Source organism: Erythrolamprus reginae, chromosome 1 (genome assembly GCF_031021105.1).
Source record: "Erythrolamprus reginae isolate rEryReg1 chromosome 1, rEryReg1.hap1, whole genome shotgun sequence".
NCBI classification, from domain to species: Eukaryota; Metazoa; Chordata; class Lepidosauria; order Squamata; family Dipsadidae; genus Erythrolamprus; species Erythrolamprus reginae.
In genome coordinates, this window is record NC_091950.1 from 360,972,064 (window position 1) to 360,990,040 (window position 17,977).

General features: G+C 40.6%; 1 protein-coding gene across 2 annotated transcripts in view; it reads left to right on the top strand.

Annotated features, from left to right (window-relative positions):
- RAB3GAP2 (RAB3 GTPase activating non-catalytic protein subunit 2) overlaps positions 1–17,977 on the top strand; it is a 72,286-nt gene that overhangs the window by 26,173 nt on the left and 28,136 nt on the right. For both annotated transcript variants that reach the window (XM_070734388.1, XM_070734387.1), the window contains exons 13-21: positions 1,969–2,108; positions 3,146–3,362; positions 3,934–4,077; positions 5,801–5,883; positions 7,216–7,280; positions 11,683–11,773; positions 12,830–12,957; positions 15,293–15,506; positions 16,272–16,369. In XM_070734388.1, coding sequence (XP_070590489.1) covers positions 1,969–2,108; positions 3,146–3,362; positions 3,934–4,077; positions 5,801–5,883; positions 7,216–7,280; positions 11,683–11,773; positions 12,830–12,957; positions 15,293–15,506; positions 16,272–16,369 — 1,180 coding nt within the window. The remainder of the gene's footprint in view (positions 1–1,968; positions 2,109–3,145; positions 3,363–3,933; positions 4,078–5,800; positions 5,884–7,215; positions 7,281–11,682; positions 11,774–12,829; positions 12,958–15,292; positions 15,507–16,271; positions 16,370–17,977) is intronic.

The following is a 17,977-nucleotide window of genomic DNA, read 5'->3' on the forward strand; positions in this document are numbered from 1 at the left end:
CAGAGAGGTTATGAGATAATCTAATTACCAGTGTTTGCCATTATTCCCTGAGGATGCTTGAGCCATAACCAATGTTGTATTGCACTCGGTACGGGCCACACTATAGTCTGGTGGCGGAAATTCGTCCTGCCACACGAATCCCAGCGACCGATTAGGTCCCACAGAGTGGGCCTTCTCCGGGTCCCGTCAACTAAACAATGTCGGTTGGCGGGCCCCAGGGGAAGAGCCTTCTCTGTGGCGGCACTGGCCCTCTGGAACCAACTCCCCCCGGAGATTAGAACTGCCCCTACTCTTCCTGCCTTCCGTAAACTCCTTAAAACCCACCTTTGCCGTCAGGCATGGGGAAACTGAAACATCTCCCCCTGGGCATGTTTAGTTTATATATGGTATGCTTGTGTGTATGTCTGTTAGTATATGGGGTCTGTTTTAAATCTTTAAATATTTTTAAATTTGTCAAATTATTTATGATTTGTTTCCACATGTTGTGAGCCGCCCCGAGTCTTTGGAGAGGGGCGGCATACAAATCTAAGTAATAATAATAAAAAATAAAAATAAAAATAAATTGCGATGCATATGCAGCTATGCATCACTGACACGCCCCCTGTTCCCCCGCGCGAGATTCAACTTCTGTGCATATACGAGGATGCTCATGCACATGTGATTTTGTCAATTTTGGGCATTTTTTTTGCTTCCGAGGATGCTCACCAGCGGTGGGGCTACGAGCCGGAATGCTAAATTGTGCTTGCCGCCGTGGCTCATAAGTGCTTGTGGGGCCAGTGCGATTTTGCTTCTCCACCTATGGAGGTAGCAAAATCGTGCATGGAACCGCAGGTGCGCCCATGTTTCGGCATGTATGGAAGCAAAAAAACCTCACCGAAACACAGGCGCACCTATGGCTCCATGTGTGATTTTGCTACCTCCAAAGGTGGAGAAACAAATCTTGCTGGCCCTTACAAGCCACGGCAGCGAGCACAATTTAGCGTTCCGATTTGTAACCCATTGCTGATGATCACGCATGAGAGATTTCGCTTACAGTGCATGTGCAGAAGCCAAATCTCGTGCTGGCATGGACGCATGCTGGGAACACATCGGTAGCACCGGCGACAGGCAGCCCTTCACTGGCCATAAGCATATGCAGACTACAAATATTTCATCCAAGCAGTTTAGTGCATAATAAAGATGTTTCTATTTTCCTCCTGCTGCAACTGTTTATCCTGAAGAGATTCTTTCTATGTAGAAATAAATTGGCTGAAGCTAGCGTTTTCTCTTTACTCTGGTAATGTAAGGGATTCTTATATTGTTGCAATTAAATCTTAACAAAAATTACATTTTTGTGTGGAAGAATTGTGAGTTCTGAATAAGTTTGGTAACAAAAAAACCCCTCTTCCTGGAGTCAGAAAGAGACATTATCTTAAAGGATGGTTTTCCGTAAACTACATTTGGTTGGGTTGTCAAAGGCTTAACCTTTGATGAATAGATAATACAGATAAGAAAAAGGCAAAAAAAAAAGCTAAGATTAATAGTTCAACAGAAATTTATATATTGTTTATTCCGTGTGTTTTGAACCTGCCCCTGTTTGATTGTCTTGGAATTCTAACTCAACCCTACAAATTTCCATAAGTCTAAAGTTTGACTTTGAAAGATAACATTGCCCATTATTTGGTTGCTGTCATTTCCCAGGCTAGTCAACAGCCCTGCAATTCCAAGGTGTTTCCTAACCCAAATATAAATCAGCAGGCCCTCTTTAGGTTTTGGGGCTGCCGGTTGCTGAGGCAAATGTGATTACATTTATCAGTATTTCCAAAGAGGTAGCTGTGATATTTCATAACAGAACAATCATCAGAAGCAACCCAAAAGACACGCAGCACTTTGTGCTTTATAACTGTTTTAGGTGTGATGCCACAAAAGTTCATGAAATAGTAAAATTTATTAACCTTGTTTTCTATATTTGGTTTTATTTGGCTGTAGGTTTGGAATCCCAGATTCTCGTCGACATGGAGAAAGAATATGTTTGTCACCTTGTAATTCTTTAGCAGCAATTACTGATGATTTTGGAAGGATTCTTCTGTTGGATGTTACAAGAGGTCTTTCTGTTCGTATGTGGAAAGGTACCTTTTAACATCTTGTAATAAAGCTGGAGGGGTTAAACAATGGTCACTTATTTTATTTATTTATTTATTTTGTCCAATACATAATACACATTGAAGAGAAAGATATGTAATAATATAAGTAAAGAAAAGAATGGAAGAAAAGACATAAAAGTATAAGTGAACATATTTGAAAGGAAGAAAAGATAAATGAGATAAGGAGAGACAATTGGACAGGGGACGGAAGGCACACTGGTGCACTTATGCACGCCCCTTACTGACCTCTAAGGAATCTGGAGAAGTCAATCGTGGATAGTCTAAGGGAAAAATGTTTGGGGTTAGGGGTTGACACTACTGAGTCAGGTAATTTGTTCCACGCTTCGACAACTTGGTTGCTGAAGTCATATTTTTTACAGTCAAGTTTGGAGCGGTTAATATTCAGTTTGAATCTGTTGTGTGCTCTTGTGTTGTTGCGATTGAAGCTGAAATAGTCATTGACAGATAGAACATTGCAGCATATGATCTTGCGGGCAATACTTAGATCGTGTTTTAGGCAACGTAGTTCTAAGCTTTCTAGACCTAGGATTGATAGTCTGCTTTCGTAGGGTATTCTCAAATGGTACTTAATCCATTTGAGAGATAATTTTTATTTCAGTTTTAAGTATGAATTTAAAATAGTGAATGTTGGTGTTTAAAATGTGAGCTATTCAGATTTACAAAGGATTGTGAAGTGTAAAGTTCAGCTCTGGAGTAGTAACATTGCAGGGTAGTATTGAATTCTCATATATTTTGTTTATACAGAGATATGATTATTACTAGCCTGAATCAATCCATTCAGGACAAAGACCTCTCCATTTGCAGACTATAGATTGTTGTCCAGTGGTTTTTTAAACTTCCCTGTCTAGGGCTTAAGAGATACTGGTCTAAAGTCACCACTCTGTGTTCTATGTCTAAAGGAGCATTAAAATCTGGCTTTCCTTACTCTTAGTCCATCAATGTAACTAGTCACTATACCCAAATAAATCTAGCATCTTAATCCGTTTATCCTTCACGCACAGGCTATCGTGATGCCCAGGTTGGTTGGATTCAGATTGCAGAAGACCTACATGAAAGAGAATCTATAAAGATAGATTTTTCTTCACCTAGTACCCCTCAGGGACCAAGCAGAGTGGCTCAATTCCTTGTGATTTATGCTCCTAGGAGAGGAATTTTGGAAGTATGGAGTACCCAACAAGGTCCAAGGGTTGCAGCCTTCAATGTAGGAAAACACTGCAGGTAAGACATATTTGGTAATTTAAAATGTAGGACGGAATAATCTCCAGGAAAATAATTGAAATTAAGCTGATTAAAACATTCTCATTCAGGGCTCTGTTTGCTAGCTATATGCTTTATGCGGGCACATACAAGTACAGAAAAATTAAAGATGTGAGAAAATAATTTTAAATCTGCAAGCAAACTGACAAATTGCATTCAGCCAGGAATTGTCCTATATCAGAGGAGGATTCCTACTAGTGCGGTTTGGTGTACCGCTCCAGTAGAGGCCCACCGATGAAGTAATTTTGCTGTAACAGCTTCGGTGTTGTCTTTGCCAGATCGTGCACGCTGCTATCTTTTTTCCCTAATTTTCGGCCAATTTTCGGCTCTCTGTGCATGCGTGGAAGCCAATTTTCCCGTCAGAAAATAGGAGGAGGTGAGAAGAACCCACCCGTGTCTTATATGAGATGTGTGCATTTATTTATTTATGGGTTTGAAATATTATTTGATATTTTAGAGCCTATAGTTTTGTACAGAAGTATATGTTGATTGTTATGTTTTTTTTAATTATATCTATCAAACCCATATTTAGGTTGCTGTATCCTGGCTATAAAATAATGGGGTTGAACAGTGTAACAAGTAAAGGTTGGCAGCCTCAGACTTATCAGATCTGCCTTGTTGATCCAGTATCAGGAACAGTAAAAACAGTTCACGTACCTTTCCATTTAGCCCTGAGGTAAGACTTCTTGAGTTTTACATTGCATAATTGAACTAATTCAATATTATAAGATTAATTGTAAAGGTTTTTTTAAAAAAATGTGCAGATATTGGATAATCTAACATACTCAAGTTTCCAGTTCTGAGAGATATAGAATAGAATAGAATTTTATTGGCCAAGTGTGATTGGACACACAAGGAATTTGTCTTGGTGCATATGCTCTCAGCTTACATAAAAGAAAAAGATACATTTGTCAAGAATCATGTGGTACAACACTTAACGATTGTCATAGGGGTCAAATAAGCAATGAAGAAACAATCAATATTAATAAAAATCTTAGGAATACAAGCAACAAGTCACAGTCATACAGTCCTAAGTGGGAGGAAAAGGATGATAGGAATGATGAGAAAAAACTAGCAGAAATAGAAGTGCAGACTTAGTAAAAAGTTTGACAGCGTTGAGGAAATTATTTGTTTAGTAGAGTGATGGTGTTTGGGTAAAAACTGTTCTTGTGTCTAGTTGTCTTGGTGTACAGTGCTCTGTAGCGACGTTTTGAGGGTAGGAGTTGAAACAGTTTGTATCCAGGATGCGAAGGGTCAGTAAATGTTGGGATTCTTTTCCTTGCAAATTCACTTATAATCACAGCACATTCTGAAAAGCCAGAGTTTGCCCTTTGTAACAGTATTACCATTATTTCATCACTAAAACCACAATATAGAATTCTCACCATCTTGCTTTTTTACTGTTTTGCTCATAGTATTTCTTGAAATATGCATTTGTATCAAGTAGTGCTTATCTAATGAAACGTGGTATAACTTTCTCCGAATACAAGCCCTAGGCCATAGCTCTATTGGCGAGCACTATGGCGAGGGAGGTTATCTGATGACAATTTCTTTTTAATTGGTTATCTGAAGGGGATGTACTCCCCTTTTTCAAATCTCTGGCATGAAGTGTTCCCCAAGTTCCGGGACAGTGTGTTCTCCTCACTAGCCTTTGGTGAGGGAGAGTAAGCTTCCCTTGCTCATACTGCCATGTTTTATATTTATATTTTATTAATTTTATATAATTTCTTTGATTGCAGAAAGCTGCCCAGACATATTGAAAGTCGGGCAGGCATGTAATGAATGGTTCTGGTTCATCACAGTCAGATATTGAGAGTGAATTCCATCTACATATCAAATAATTATTATATGCACAACAGAGTGAACTCACAGCTGCCTCATATGCCTCTGTTTCTTCCTAAGAATAGAATAGAATTCTTTATTGGCCAAGTGTGATTGGACACACAAGGAATTTGTCTTGGTGCATAGGCTCTCAGTGTACCTAAAGTACATTTGTCAAGAATCATGTGGTATAACACTTAATGATTGTCCTAGGGGTCAAATAAGCAATGAAGTATAATCAATATTAATCAATATTATTAAATTTAATTAATATTAATTAATTAATATTAATAATAATTAAATGTAACTAATTAAAATTAAAATTAAATAATATTAAATATTAAATAAAAAATATTAAATAAATATTATAATAAATAAATAAATAAATAACCAATATTAATAAAAATCTAAGGAAGTGAGGGCAGCCTGACATGTATTTTTGATATTTCATGGCCATGGCCTGACTTGTTCAGTAATATTGAAAGAGGAATCAGTGCAATGACAAATTATTATTTTTTCACCAGTTTCAAATATACTGTTGCAGACAAATGATTGCATATATTTTTAATATTTTCCAGCGACAAGAAGAGTGAGCGAGCAAAGGATATGCATCTATTGAAGAAATTGGCAGCCTTGCTGAAAGCTAAAACATTAAATTTGGGTAGGTTTTGTCTTGTTCCTATTCAAGATCATAACACTGGTGTCCTTTTAAAGGTCATGGCTATGATGAGACTACAGTTATATTTCAGGCGATTGAACTTAATTTAGTGTTGCTTAGCATAATGAACTGCTGTGCCTCTTGTGCAAAAAAGGACAAACACCAATACTTTGTGCAATTAGACCTAATTTTGTGGTAGCCAGCGTAGCAATAAAATTGCATCCTGCATGAGGAACTCGGTTTTGATAACTCTCACTGTAGAATGGCACTGTAAAATGTTTGTATAATATCCCAATAATATTAGCAAATGTTTAAATACTAAATCTTTCAAATTAAAATACAGTATTTCTAAAATTGCACTTAGTTCAACATTATTTTGGCAATGCAGCAGAGAAAAATTAAATCACAGGTTATTAGGTAGACTGCATTAAATGTGTTTGCTACCATGGTAAAATGTTTGTGTTCATCACATAATGAAATTTGCGATACTTGGCAGATGGTGTGTCTTTACGACTGTTGCTGTGAGCTGGGGTCATGTGATTTCTTTTTATGGCCACCCGACAAGCAAAGTCAACGGAGAAGCCAAATTCACTTAACAAACATGTTACTAACTTAATAAATACTGTGATTCACTTAGCTGTGGCAAGAAAGTTCATGAAATGGCCCAAAATTCATTTGACTGTCTTGCTTAGTAACGGAAACTTTGGCTCAGTTATGGTCCTAAGTCGAGGACTAACTGTATTACATATGTTCACTGCCTTGAGTTACTTATAAAGTAATAAAGATGGCATAAAAGAACTAATGTAAGTATACATTATGGAAGCGCGACTGGTGCATTGAACCATCAGTTACAAGTGAATTTTTTTCTCAAGAGTTCACTTGCCTTACTCTATTTCCTTACTTTTCTGTGCCAGATTTTGTGGTAGTCTTGATTACAGTTCTGGCCCCTGTGTAGTGAACCTTCCTGGGGGTTGTTGTGAAGATGGGGAAGCTAACTTCTTAAAGCAGTCAGGGTGCTAGAGAAACACATTTCAACTGAACACTTGAGATAAGAGGATTAGAAGAAACATAGACTATTTACTTGTTGTTAACTGGATTGGAGCATGTTCGGCCTTGTCTGCACTGCAAACAAATGACGATCATTGTGATGTTCTGTGACACAGCAGAAAAACCAGGAATTTTAAATTTATACCAGTAGCTGGCTGTAAAGTATTTGGCCTTAAGCAAATAATATTCTGTTCCTCTTATTTACCAGAGGAAGAATATAGAACCTCCTGTATAGAACCTCCTGTCTCAATGATTTTTTGAAATTATTTTTATTATCTTTCTTTCCAGATACAGTTGAGGTTGAAGTAAAGGAATTAATACTAGATGTTAAATATCCTGCTACTAAAAAACAGGTAATTAGGAAATGCGTTATTTGGCAGAATTAATCTGCTTTTTATCTGCAAATTAATGGTTGTTTTTAATTCCATTTTTATATAGGTGATTAGAATGTTTTTCTAGGAGGTTTTAGCTTCAAATTCTTGTCCTTCTTGGTGCTGGCAGGAAGGAATTTAACAATACTTACTGGAGGAAAGGCAGACTACCATACACACATTTTATTAATTATGATTTAAATTAATAAATTATTATTATAAGAAAGGGAGTTGCTCTCTTTTCTGTCACCCTGCAGGTTTGATAGTAGTGGGTTTTGATTTTCTCCTGCTTTTTACAGATTTGATTTCAGCCCTCAGCACCTACTGCACATGTGCTATCTGAAGGAGTACTGCACTACATAAAATTATTTTACAATAATTCCAAGCTGGATTTACTTACAACAAAATTCCTGTGTGCACAATGCATAAATCTAGCTTATAAAATATGAACATTTCTGTAATAAATGCCCCCTTGTGGATTGATTGAAGAACTATGCCCCCTTGTGGATTGATTTAAAAGACAGTTATAAGACAGTAGATTTAAGACCAAGACTCTCTGAATTAGACTTAAGACCTAAGACCTATGAAGACCAAAAGAACATCATACCTGGACTGATTGATTGCTGATGGTTAAATAATGTTTAAGACCTGATTTTACACCACCAAAAAATCAATTTATATAATTACATAATTTTTATCTTATATTTTATATATTTATATACATTTTTAGTGTTTTAGTGTTTTTTAAATTGCTATTAATTGCTATTTTAAATTGTTATTAATTTAATCGATTTTTAATATTAGTGGGGGGGTTCTAAATTAATGGATGATTGGGATAAATATACCTGTGGATATGAGTGGAATGACTGGTATGATTGGGTTGGTGGGGGTGGGTGGGGTTATGGTATGGATGAGACGATTGATAATAGTATGAATGATAGATTTGGCCCACCTGATGCTCGGGAGACAGGAGAGGAAGGGGCACCGATCTCTGGGGTGGCAGAGGGTCGGAATATTCCAGTGTTGCTGGGGAGAGGCAGATATGGCGGGGGCCACAGAGTTAGCCGTTCCAGGGGAATGAGGGATCGTTGCTTAATAACGGTCCCCTGTTCTGGCTCTGTGAGCCCAATCTTGGGTACTGGTGATGAGTGTAACTCTGGCCCTGGACTCAGGTTGCTGCTGCTTAATGCCAGGTCGGTGGTAAATAAAGCTCTCCTCATCCGGGATTTGATCCTGGATGAGGAGGCCGACCTGGCATGTATTACTGAAACCTGGCTGGGCCCAGAGGGAGGTGTTCCTCTCTCTGAAATTTGCCCATCCGGGTTTCAGATATGGCATCAACCTCGATCCCAGGGAAGGGGGGGAGGAGTGGCTATTATAGCCAGGGAGAGCCTTTGCCTACGTAGACTCATTGCTCCGGAAATTGCGGGTTGCAAGTCTCTCTTGATGAAGTTGGACTTAGGGGTTCAGGTGGGCTTATTTCTCACATACCTGCCTCCCAGCTGTGTGTCAAAAGCCCTGCCTGTGCTACTCGAGGAGGTAGCCGGGTTGGCGGTGGAGTTCCTCGGACTCATTGTCCTGGGGGACTTCAATCTGCCGTCACTCGGCGAAACCTCAGGGTTGGCACAGGAGTTCATGGCCACCATGACAGCCATGGACCTGACTCAAGTAGTTCAGGGTCCGACTCACGAGGGAGGGCACGCACCTGACATGGTATTTCTTCCCGAGCAATTGAGTAATGGTCTGAGACTAAGGGGCTTAGAAGCATTGCCTTTGTCATGGTCAGACCATTTTCTACTACGGCTTGACTTCCTGGCTCCAATCCTTCCCCGCAGGGAGGCGGAACCAATTAAGATGTTCCGCCCCAGACGCCTGATGGACCCAGAGGGCTTTCAGACGGCGCTTGGGGTTATTCCAGAGGCACTCGTCCACAGTTCGGCGGAGTCTCTTGTGGAGGCCTGGAACAGGGCTGCGGCGGAGGCTCTTGACCGGATTGCGCCTTTGCGACCTCTCCGTGGCGCTAGACCCCGTAGAGCCCCATGGTTCAACGAGGAGCTCCGGGAGTTGAAACGCCAAAAGAGACGTCTAGAGAAGCGATGGAGGAGTAAGAGCTTTTATTAAAACTTACAAAGTGGCGCTCAAGGCGGCAAGATGCGCGTACCATGCCGCCTTGATTGCATCAGCGGAATCCCGCCCGGCCGCTCTGTTTAGGGTGACCCGCTCCCTTCTTAATCAGGGGGGAGTTGGGGAGCCCTTGCAGAGCAGTGCCGAGGATTTTAACACGTTTTTCGCTGATAAAGTCACCCAGATCCGGGCCGACCTCGACTCCAATTGGAAAACAGAGTTGACTGACAATGAGTCAGTCGAGGTGACTGGGGCACGTACTTGTCCACCTGTCTGGGAAGAGTTTGATCTGGTGACACCTGATGAAGTGGACAAGGCCATTGGAGCTGTGAGTTCCGCCACCTGTTTACTGGATCCGTGTCCAGGAGATTACCAACGCTCCCTTGGGGAGGGGAGTTTTTCCAACACTCTATAAAAAAGCGCTCGTGCGCCCCCTCCTCAAGAAGCCTTCCCTGGACCCAGCCGTACTTAATAACTATCGTCCAGTCTCCAACCTTCCCTTTATGGGGAAGGTTGTTGAGAAGGTGGTGGCACTCCAGCTCCAACGGTCCTTGGAAGAAGCCGATTATCTAGGTCCCCAGCAGTCGGGTTTCAGGCCCGATTACAGCACGGAAACTGCTTTGGTCGCGTTGATGGATGATCTCTGGCGGGCCCGGGACAGGGGTTTATCCTCTGTCCTGGTGCTCCTTGACCTCTCAGCGGCTTTCGATACCATCGACCATGGTATCCTTCTGCACCGGCTGGAGGGGTTGGGGGTGGGAGGCACTGTTCTCCAGTGGTTCTCCTCCTACCTCTCTGGCCGGTCGCTTTCGGTGTTAGTGGGGGGTCAGAGGTCGGCTCCGAGGTCTCTCCCTTGTGGGGTGCCTCAGGGGTCGGTCCTCTCCCCCCTGCTATTTAATATCTACATGAAACCGCTGGGTGAGATCATCCAAGGACATGGGGTGAGGTATCATCAATACGCTGATGATACCCAGCTTTACATCTCTACCCCATGTCCAGTCAACGAAGCAGTGGAAGTGATGTGCCGGTGCCTGGCGGCTGTTGGGGCCTGGATGGGTGCCAACAGACTCAAACTCAACCCGGATAAGACGGAGTGGCTGTGGGTTTTGCCTCCCAAGGACAATTCCATCTGTCCATCCATTACCCTGGGGGGGGGGGGATAATTATTGACCCCCTCAGAGAGGGTCCGCAACTTGGGCGTCCTCTTCGATCCACAGCTCACATTAGAGAACCATATTTCAGCTGTGGCGAGGGGGGCGTTTGCCCAGGTTCGCCTGGTGCACCAGTTGCGGCCCTATTTGGACCGGGACACATTGCTCACAGTCACTCATGCCCTCATCACCTCGAGGTTCGACTACTGTAATGCTCTCTACATGGGGCTACCTTTGAAAAGTGTTCGGAAACTTCAGATCGTGCAGAATGCAGCTGCGAGAGCAGTCATGGGCTTACCTAGGTATGCCCATGTTTCACCATCACTCCGCAGTCTCCATTGGCTGCCGATCAATTTCCGGTCACAATTCAAAGTGTTGGTTATGACCTTTAAAGCCCTTCATGGCACTGGACCAGAATATCTCCGAGACTGCCTCCTGCCGCACGAATCCCAGCGACCGATTAGGTCCCACAGAGTGGGCCTTCTCCGGGTCCCGTCAACTAAACAATGTCGGTTGGCGGGCCCCAGGGGAGGAGCCTTCTCTGTGGCAGCACCGACTCTCTGGAACCAACTCCCCCCAGAGATTAGAACTGCCCCTACTCTTCCTGCCTTCCGTAAACTCCTTAAAACCCACCTTTGCCGTCAGGCATGGGGGAATTGAAACACCTCCCCCGGGCATGTTCAATTTATATATGGTATGCTTGTGTGTGTGTCTGTTAGTATATGGGGCTCTTTTAAATCTTAAATATTTTAAAGTTATTTGGATTATTTATGATTTGTTCTATCGTGTTGTGAGCCGCCCCGAGTCTTCGGAGAGGGGCGACATACAAATCTAAATACTAAATAAAATAAAATAAAATAAAATAAATAAATAAATAAATAAATAAATAAGACGTTTCATAAACAAAGGACTCGTTTAGTTGGCATTTCATATTTTCCTCTTTATGGTTCCTAGGATCTAGGAGCAGCAAAGTTTTCAGCTCAAGTGATACTATAGTTAAGGAATAGAGAAACAAATGAAGTATACTGTATGTAAACTATTACTAAGTTTTATTTTAAAAAATAGTAGCATGAGCTTTGAAAGTCTCTATTATATTCTATTACTGATAGGCTTTAGAAAGCATCCTGGCAAATGAGCGTTTGCCGTTATCTTTTCTGATGAACATCACACAAACATTGATTGAGACCTTAAGAAATCAGGGTAAGTGCCTATTTCTTTTTTGACTGTCTATTACAGGGGTCCCCAAACTTTTTACACAGAGGGCCAGTTCACTTTCCCTCGGACTGTTGAAGGGCTGGACTATAAAAAAAACCTATGAACAAATCCCTATGCACACTGCACATACCTTATTTTAACGTAAAAAACAAAATAGGAACGTACTATTTAGAGTTGGGGGGGGGAAGAAGTCTGAAATTCATATATGTTTATGTTTTGTTTTTAATTTTCTTTTGTTAACATCTGATTGGCTATACAAGGTTTTCTTGGCTTATAGAAAAATGTATAAAGAAAGAAGGAAGCACTTTGTCATAATGGTTAGTAAGTTAGAAATATAATTGGTGTACTTTTTTAAGGAGGGAATTTAATTAAAATAAAATGAATGTAACTGGATGACAAAATTAGAAAAAAAAACTTTTGCAACTTTTTTGATGATTGATATTAGTTACTAACAAAATACCACATTTTATTCATGGAAAATTAGATGTGCTCCTGTCACTCACCCGTGGGCCGGATAAATGGCCTCAGCGGGCCGCATTTGGCCCACGGGCCGTAGTTTGGGGACCACTGGTCTATTCTGTTACAAAACACAACATGTTTTAACTATTGTGGATTGAATGTTTATCTTTCAACACTGGGAGGCAAATTGCTTGTTGAGATGGCGACTGTGGAAATAAAGTAAGCATGATCAGGAGACAGCTTTGTAGGAAATTCATCTTGCGGATGAGCATTGTAAGCTGGTGAATTCATAGAAACATCTTCCTCAGATGCTTCTTGTTACGAGCTTTCAAATGTTGCTTTTTGTCTGGTTCGGATTTGATTTCAACTGCCTATTTAATGGGAAGTTGACACTTTACTTGCCTATGGATAAAGCCCATCCAGGATTTAACTTGATGAAATGGTATCCCCTTGCCGGCTGTTGTACACTGAAAATATTCCACTTAGCAGCCTGTTTAATGAAGCTGCAGAGAGGTTTAAAAGCTCGATTGCACATTCATTGAGACTAATGGGCCTTATTTTCCTTTCCGTCATTCTGTCTAGAGATGGATTGTATTGATGAAGGGCTGCTACAGTTCTGTACTAATAAACTAAAACTGCTGCAGCTTCACGAGTCAGTCAGCAATCTAAATTCTCAGAATATACAGCCTGAGGCAGAGCCATTTGATAATGTAAGTACTGTGAAACTTTGATTTTATGAAAAGAAAAATACCCTTGAAACGCAGACGTTTATATCAGTGATTTTCAACCTTTTTTGAGCCGCGGCACATTTTTTACATTTACGAAACCCTGGGGCACATTGAGCGGGGGGCGGGGCTAAAAAACCTCTCTCTCTCTCTTCCTCCCCTTCGCTCTATTTCTTTCTCCTTCCCTCTTTCTCTCCCTTCCTTCCTCTTTCTCTCTCTCTCTCTCCATCCCTCTTTCTTTCTCTTCCTCTCTTTTTTGCTCTCTTTCTCTCTCCCTCCCTACGTCCCTCTATGTCTCTCTCTCTCTCTCCTTCCCTCTCTCTCTTTCTCTCTCTCTCTCTTGCTTTCTTTCTCTTGCTTGCTTTCTCTCTCTTTCTCTCTTTCTTTCTCTTGTTCTCTTTCTCTCGCGCGCGTTCTTTCTCTCTCTTGGTTTCTTTCTCTCTTTTGCTTTCTTTCTCTCTGAGCTTCGCGGCACACCTGACCATATCTCGCGGCACACTAGTGTGCCACGGCACACTGGTTGAAAAACACTGGTTTATATAAAAGAAAGTGGAAAAAACCAGTAAAGCCCTCTTTTTAAAATAAAAACGTATTTATGGTATGTAAGAATGATATGCATTTATAGAATTTGTGAGCACAATGGAGTCTTCCTTTTACAGACAAGAAGACAATATTGGTAGGTCATTATTGAGCTGTGGAATTCTTAGTGCTCTCTTGTTTGCTTGCAGATGTTTTATCACCAAACTAAGTCACCTCATCAGAGCTTCCTGTAGTGCTAATCAAGTTCAGTTATAAAATCTCTGTAAGCAAAAGACCAACCTTAGAGCGCACTAAGATTTCCACAGTCTTCCTGTTCCTTCTGTCTTGGATTTCTATGCATTGTACAAGGAAGTCCATTTATGCAGGTGGATCTGCGGCATTGAACTCAGCTCTTTGAACTTACTGTCCTGAAATTGGAACTGACAATATTCTGCATTAAGGAGATATTTTATCAAAAAGCTGGTATCTTAATTGTGATGGCTTTTAACTCATCAAACCTTAGGGAAGTACCAAGCCTTGCTTTATGGTTTGTGCTTTTGGAGGCATAAAATGATAAAAAATGAGGATAAAAATTAATAGCTCTGGAATTGGGCAATAGTTGGTCAGTGTAATACACTTTATTTGGTATACTATATTTTGTCAAGCCTGAATATACTTGTTTTTTGAGGAAAAAACATAAACTTGTTTTTTGAGGAAATAAGTATAAACTTGTTTTTTGAGGAAAAGCAGTGCCCCAGTTTGATTTGTAATGGATGCATTACTTGGAGCCTGACATATTTCTTATGAGATCTTTTTTTTTGCTTTTCACAAAATTATATGAAATTTATTTATTTATTCGATTTTTTAATGCCGCCCTTCTCTATAGACTCAGGGCGGCTCACAACATGTTAGCAATAGCACTTTTTAACAAAGTCAACCTATTGCCCCCACAATCTGGGTCCTCACTTTACCCACCTCGGAAGGATGGAAGGCTGAGTCAACCTTGAGCCGGTGATGAGATTTGAACTGCTGATCTACAGGTCTACAGCCAGCTTTAGTGGCCTGTAGTACTGTACTCTACCTGCTGTGCCACCTCAGCTCTTTAAAATAATTGGAATTTTTTCTATGATGCTGTTTTTAATAGCCTTCTTGAGAAAAGCTTTGAGCTATGACTAGAATAAAATTAGTTCTGTTAGTATTCTAGGTTATTTCAATCATGTATCCAAAATTAATGTATTTTAAATATTTCTATTATCTTTATTTATTAATGGGCAGCTACATTTTTGAAATGTGAGATATTCCAGATGTCCAAGCATATACACTGCTCAAAAAAATAAAGGGAACACCTAAACAACACAATTTAACTCCAAATAAATGAAACTTCTGTGAAATCAAACGGTCCACTTAGGAAGCAACACTAAATTGACAATCAATTCCACATGCTGTTGTGCACATTCAGCTTTGTACAGAACAAAGTAATCAATGAGAATATTTCATTCATTCAGATCTAGGATGTGTTATTTGAGTGTTCCCTTTATTTTTTTGAGCAATGTATTTTTAGAAATATCAATACATTCAATTGTTGTGTGAAATAAATTCAGCGTGAGTAAGATCCTCTCAATATTATCCTCAATGGTACAAGAGATAGGGGGGAAAATATCCTGAAACATGCAACATAGCAATTACTTAGCAAAATATCTTAAATCAAAATGTTTTATCACAGAATTTGTCATGAGTGAATGTGAGAGCAGTTTCGAGGATAAATCTGACTTTCTCTTATTAATGTTTTATTGCTTTTAAGATCTTGGCTAAATTACTCCGGTTAGATGAAAAAGAATTCGCTAGGCTGCAGATGTTACTTGAGAAGTACAAACAGCAGAATACCCAGCCTTCAGTACATTTTGTAGAGGATAAAGATGGAATGCTGCCTGTGAAAACTTTCTTGGATTACCTGGATTATGAAAAAGATGCAATTAATGTGAAAAAGCTAGATGACAAGGAATATGTGGCTTTAGGTATGAGCTTGGATTATTAGCAACCTTGCCTTAGGAGCTTTCCACTTGGGTAATAGGTTTCTTTTTTTGAATTTAGTTAGGAAGATTTTCTGAAGGAGCCCCCTGAAAACATCCATATTAGGAAGTACAGTACTCTTTGTGCTCTTACAAAGCAGGTGAAAAACTTGCCTTGATCTATACAGCAATAATATTGGTTTAGTGCAATGGGAACAAGGTTGTATACGGCTAGTCCTCAATTTAGGTCTGAAATTTCCATCATAAGTCATTGTGTTGCAGTCAATAATTGAGCTGGACCCAATTTTTATGCTGCTTGTTAAATGAATAATGTTATTAAATGAATCCAGTGTCCCCAATGTGTGTGGGTTTTTTGGTCCCAAATCTGGAAAAAAGGTTGCAAATTGGTATCATGTGACAACAGGATGCTGCAGCTGATCATAAATGTAAGCCAGTTGCCAAACAACCAAATTGCGATCTTGTTATCATGGGGGAGATGCATTATTCATAAGTGGGAGAACAGATCATAAATCACTTTTACCGAAGCTATCATAACTTTGAACTGTTGTTAAATGAATGTCCATACATTGAGGACTACCTGTAAACAGGAAGAAAATGCAGAATATAAATAGCTCTCATTGATGTAATTTACTCTCACTGTGAATAGGTCTGATCTTCACCTTCTGATAGATTGCACTGTTTTCAATCAGAAATAATTTAATGGGTGGAAGAAATGAAAAAATGTATGATGTCTTCTATGTGTATGTACAGGAGGGTTTTTTTTCTGGAAATGTCTACATGGAGAAAGTTCAATAGAAGAAATGTGTCAAACTCTGAAGTCTGCAGGATTTAGCCCCCAGATATTACTGGTGAGTGTTGCCTGTTTTATTCTTTATTGTGGTCGTCAGGCCTATATTCTAATTGCTTGTTGGTTTATAGACAATATATGGGAAATAGATGAATAAGAATCAAAATTATAGCATTAAGCGGCTGAGGAAGAGAATTAAAACATAGAAGAGATGGGAAGACAACATTTATAAATAGAAATAATTTGCCCATTTGTATTCCTATGTGTTTTAAAGAATTTCGAATTTAATTGAATTAATAATTAGATTACTAATCTGCAACAAAAAGCATATGTAATAAAACCAATCTTGCTACATCTCTATCATAAAAATGGGATGCTTAACTTGTTATAGAGTCAGCTTGGTCTAGTCTAGTGCAAGAGTCTCCAATCTTGGCAACTTTAAGGATTGTGGACTTCAACTCCCAGAATTCCTCAACCAGCAAAGACTAGAAACCAGGAGGCCAGAGTTCTAGCCCTGCCTTAGGCCTGAAAGCTGGCTGGATTATTTTGGCCAGTCAGTCTCAGCTCAGCCCATTTCGGACCAGAATATCTCCGAGACCGCCTCCTGCCGCACGAATCCCAGCGACCGATTAGGTCCCACAGAGTGGGCCTTCTCCGGGTCCCGTCAACTAAACAATGTCGGTTGGCGGGCCCCAGGGGAAGAGCCTTCTCTGTGGCGGCCCCGGCCCTCTGGAACCAACTCCCCCCGGAGATTAGAACTGCCCCTACTCTTCCTGCCTTCCGTAAACTCCTTAAAACCCACCTTTGCCGTCAGGCATGGGGGAACTGAAACATCTCCCCCTGGGCACGTTTAATTTATGCATGGTATGTCTGTGTGTGTGACTGTTAGCATATGGGGTTTTTTAAATATTTAAATATTTTAAATTTGCCTGATTGCTTATGATTTGTTTTTACATGTTGTGAGCCGCCCCGAGTCTTCGGAGAGGGGCGGCATACAAATCTAAGTAATAAATAAATAATAAATAAATTTCATGGGGTTGCTGTGGGGAAAAGAAGAGGAAGAAGGAATACCACCTTTAATATTTATTGAAATAAAGAAATATATAGAAATAGTGAAGGCAGGATAAAAAAATAATTAAAAATAACCTAGACCAGACTTGGGCAAGAGGCAGCCCATGGGCCGCATCCGGCCCGCCCGCAGTCTGTGACCGCCTCCCGCTATCTGTGACTGGTCAGTGGAGGTCAGGGGTCCGCTCCAGTGCGAGGATGAAAGAGCTCACTGTGTCTGCCGGGACTCCTCCAGTTCCTGCTTTCCTGATGAATCTTTTATCCTCACATTGGAGCGGACCCCGACCTCCTACCAAGAGCGGCCGAGCACAGAAACCACGCAAACACTCCACGCAGTGACTATGGTGCACCATATTGCCGTAAAGCAAACAATTAGGGGTCTGTAGAGTGGGTCTGGGTCAGGCCAGGGTCTGGGTCTTTACAGTATTGGGTAGAACTGAGTTAATTATATTAGTCCGTCCCTCTAAAACCATTCCAATTTCTCACGCGGCCCCATGGCAAAATTAATTGCCCACCCCTGACCTAGACAATTGTTAGGATTTGTTCAGATGGTTACCGGGAGTGAAGACTGAGGCACACATTTTATAATTTACTCCCATGA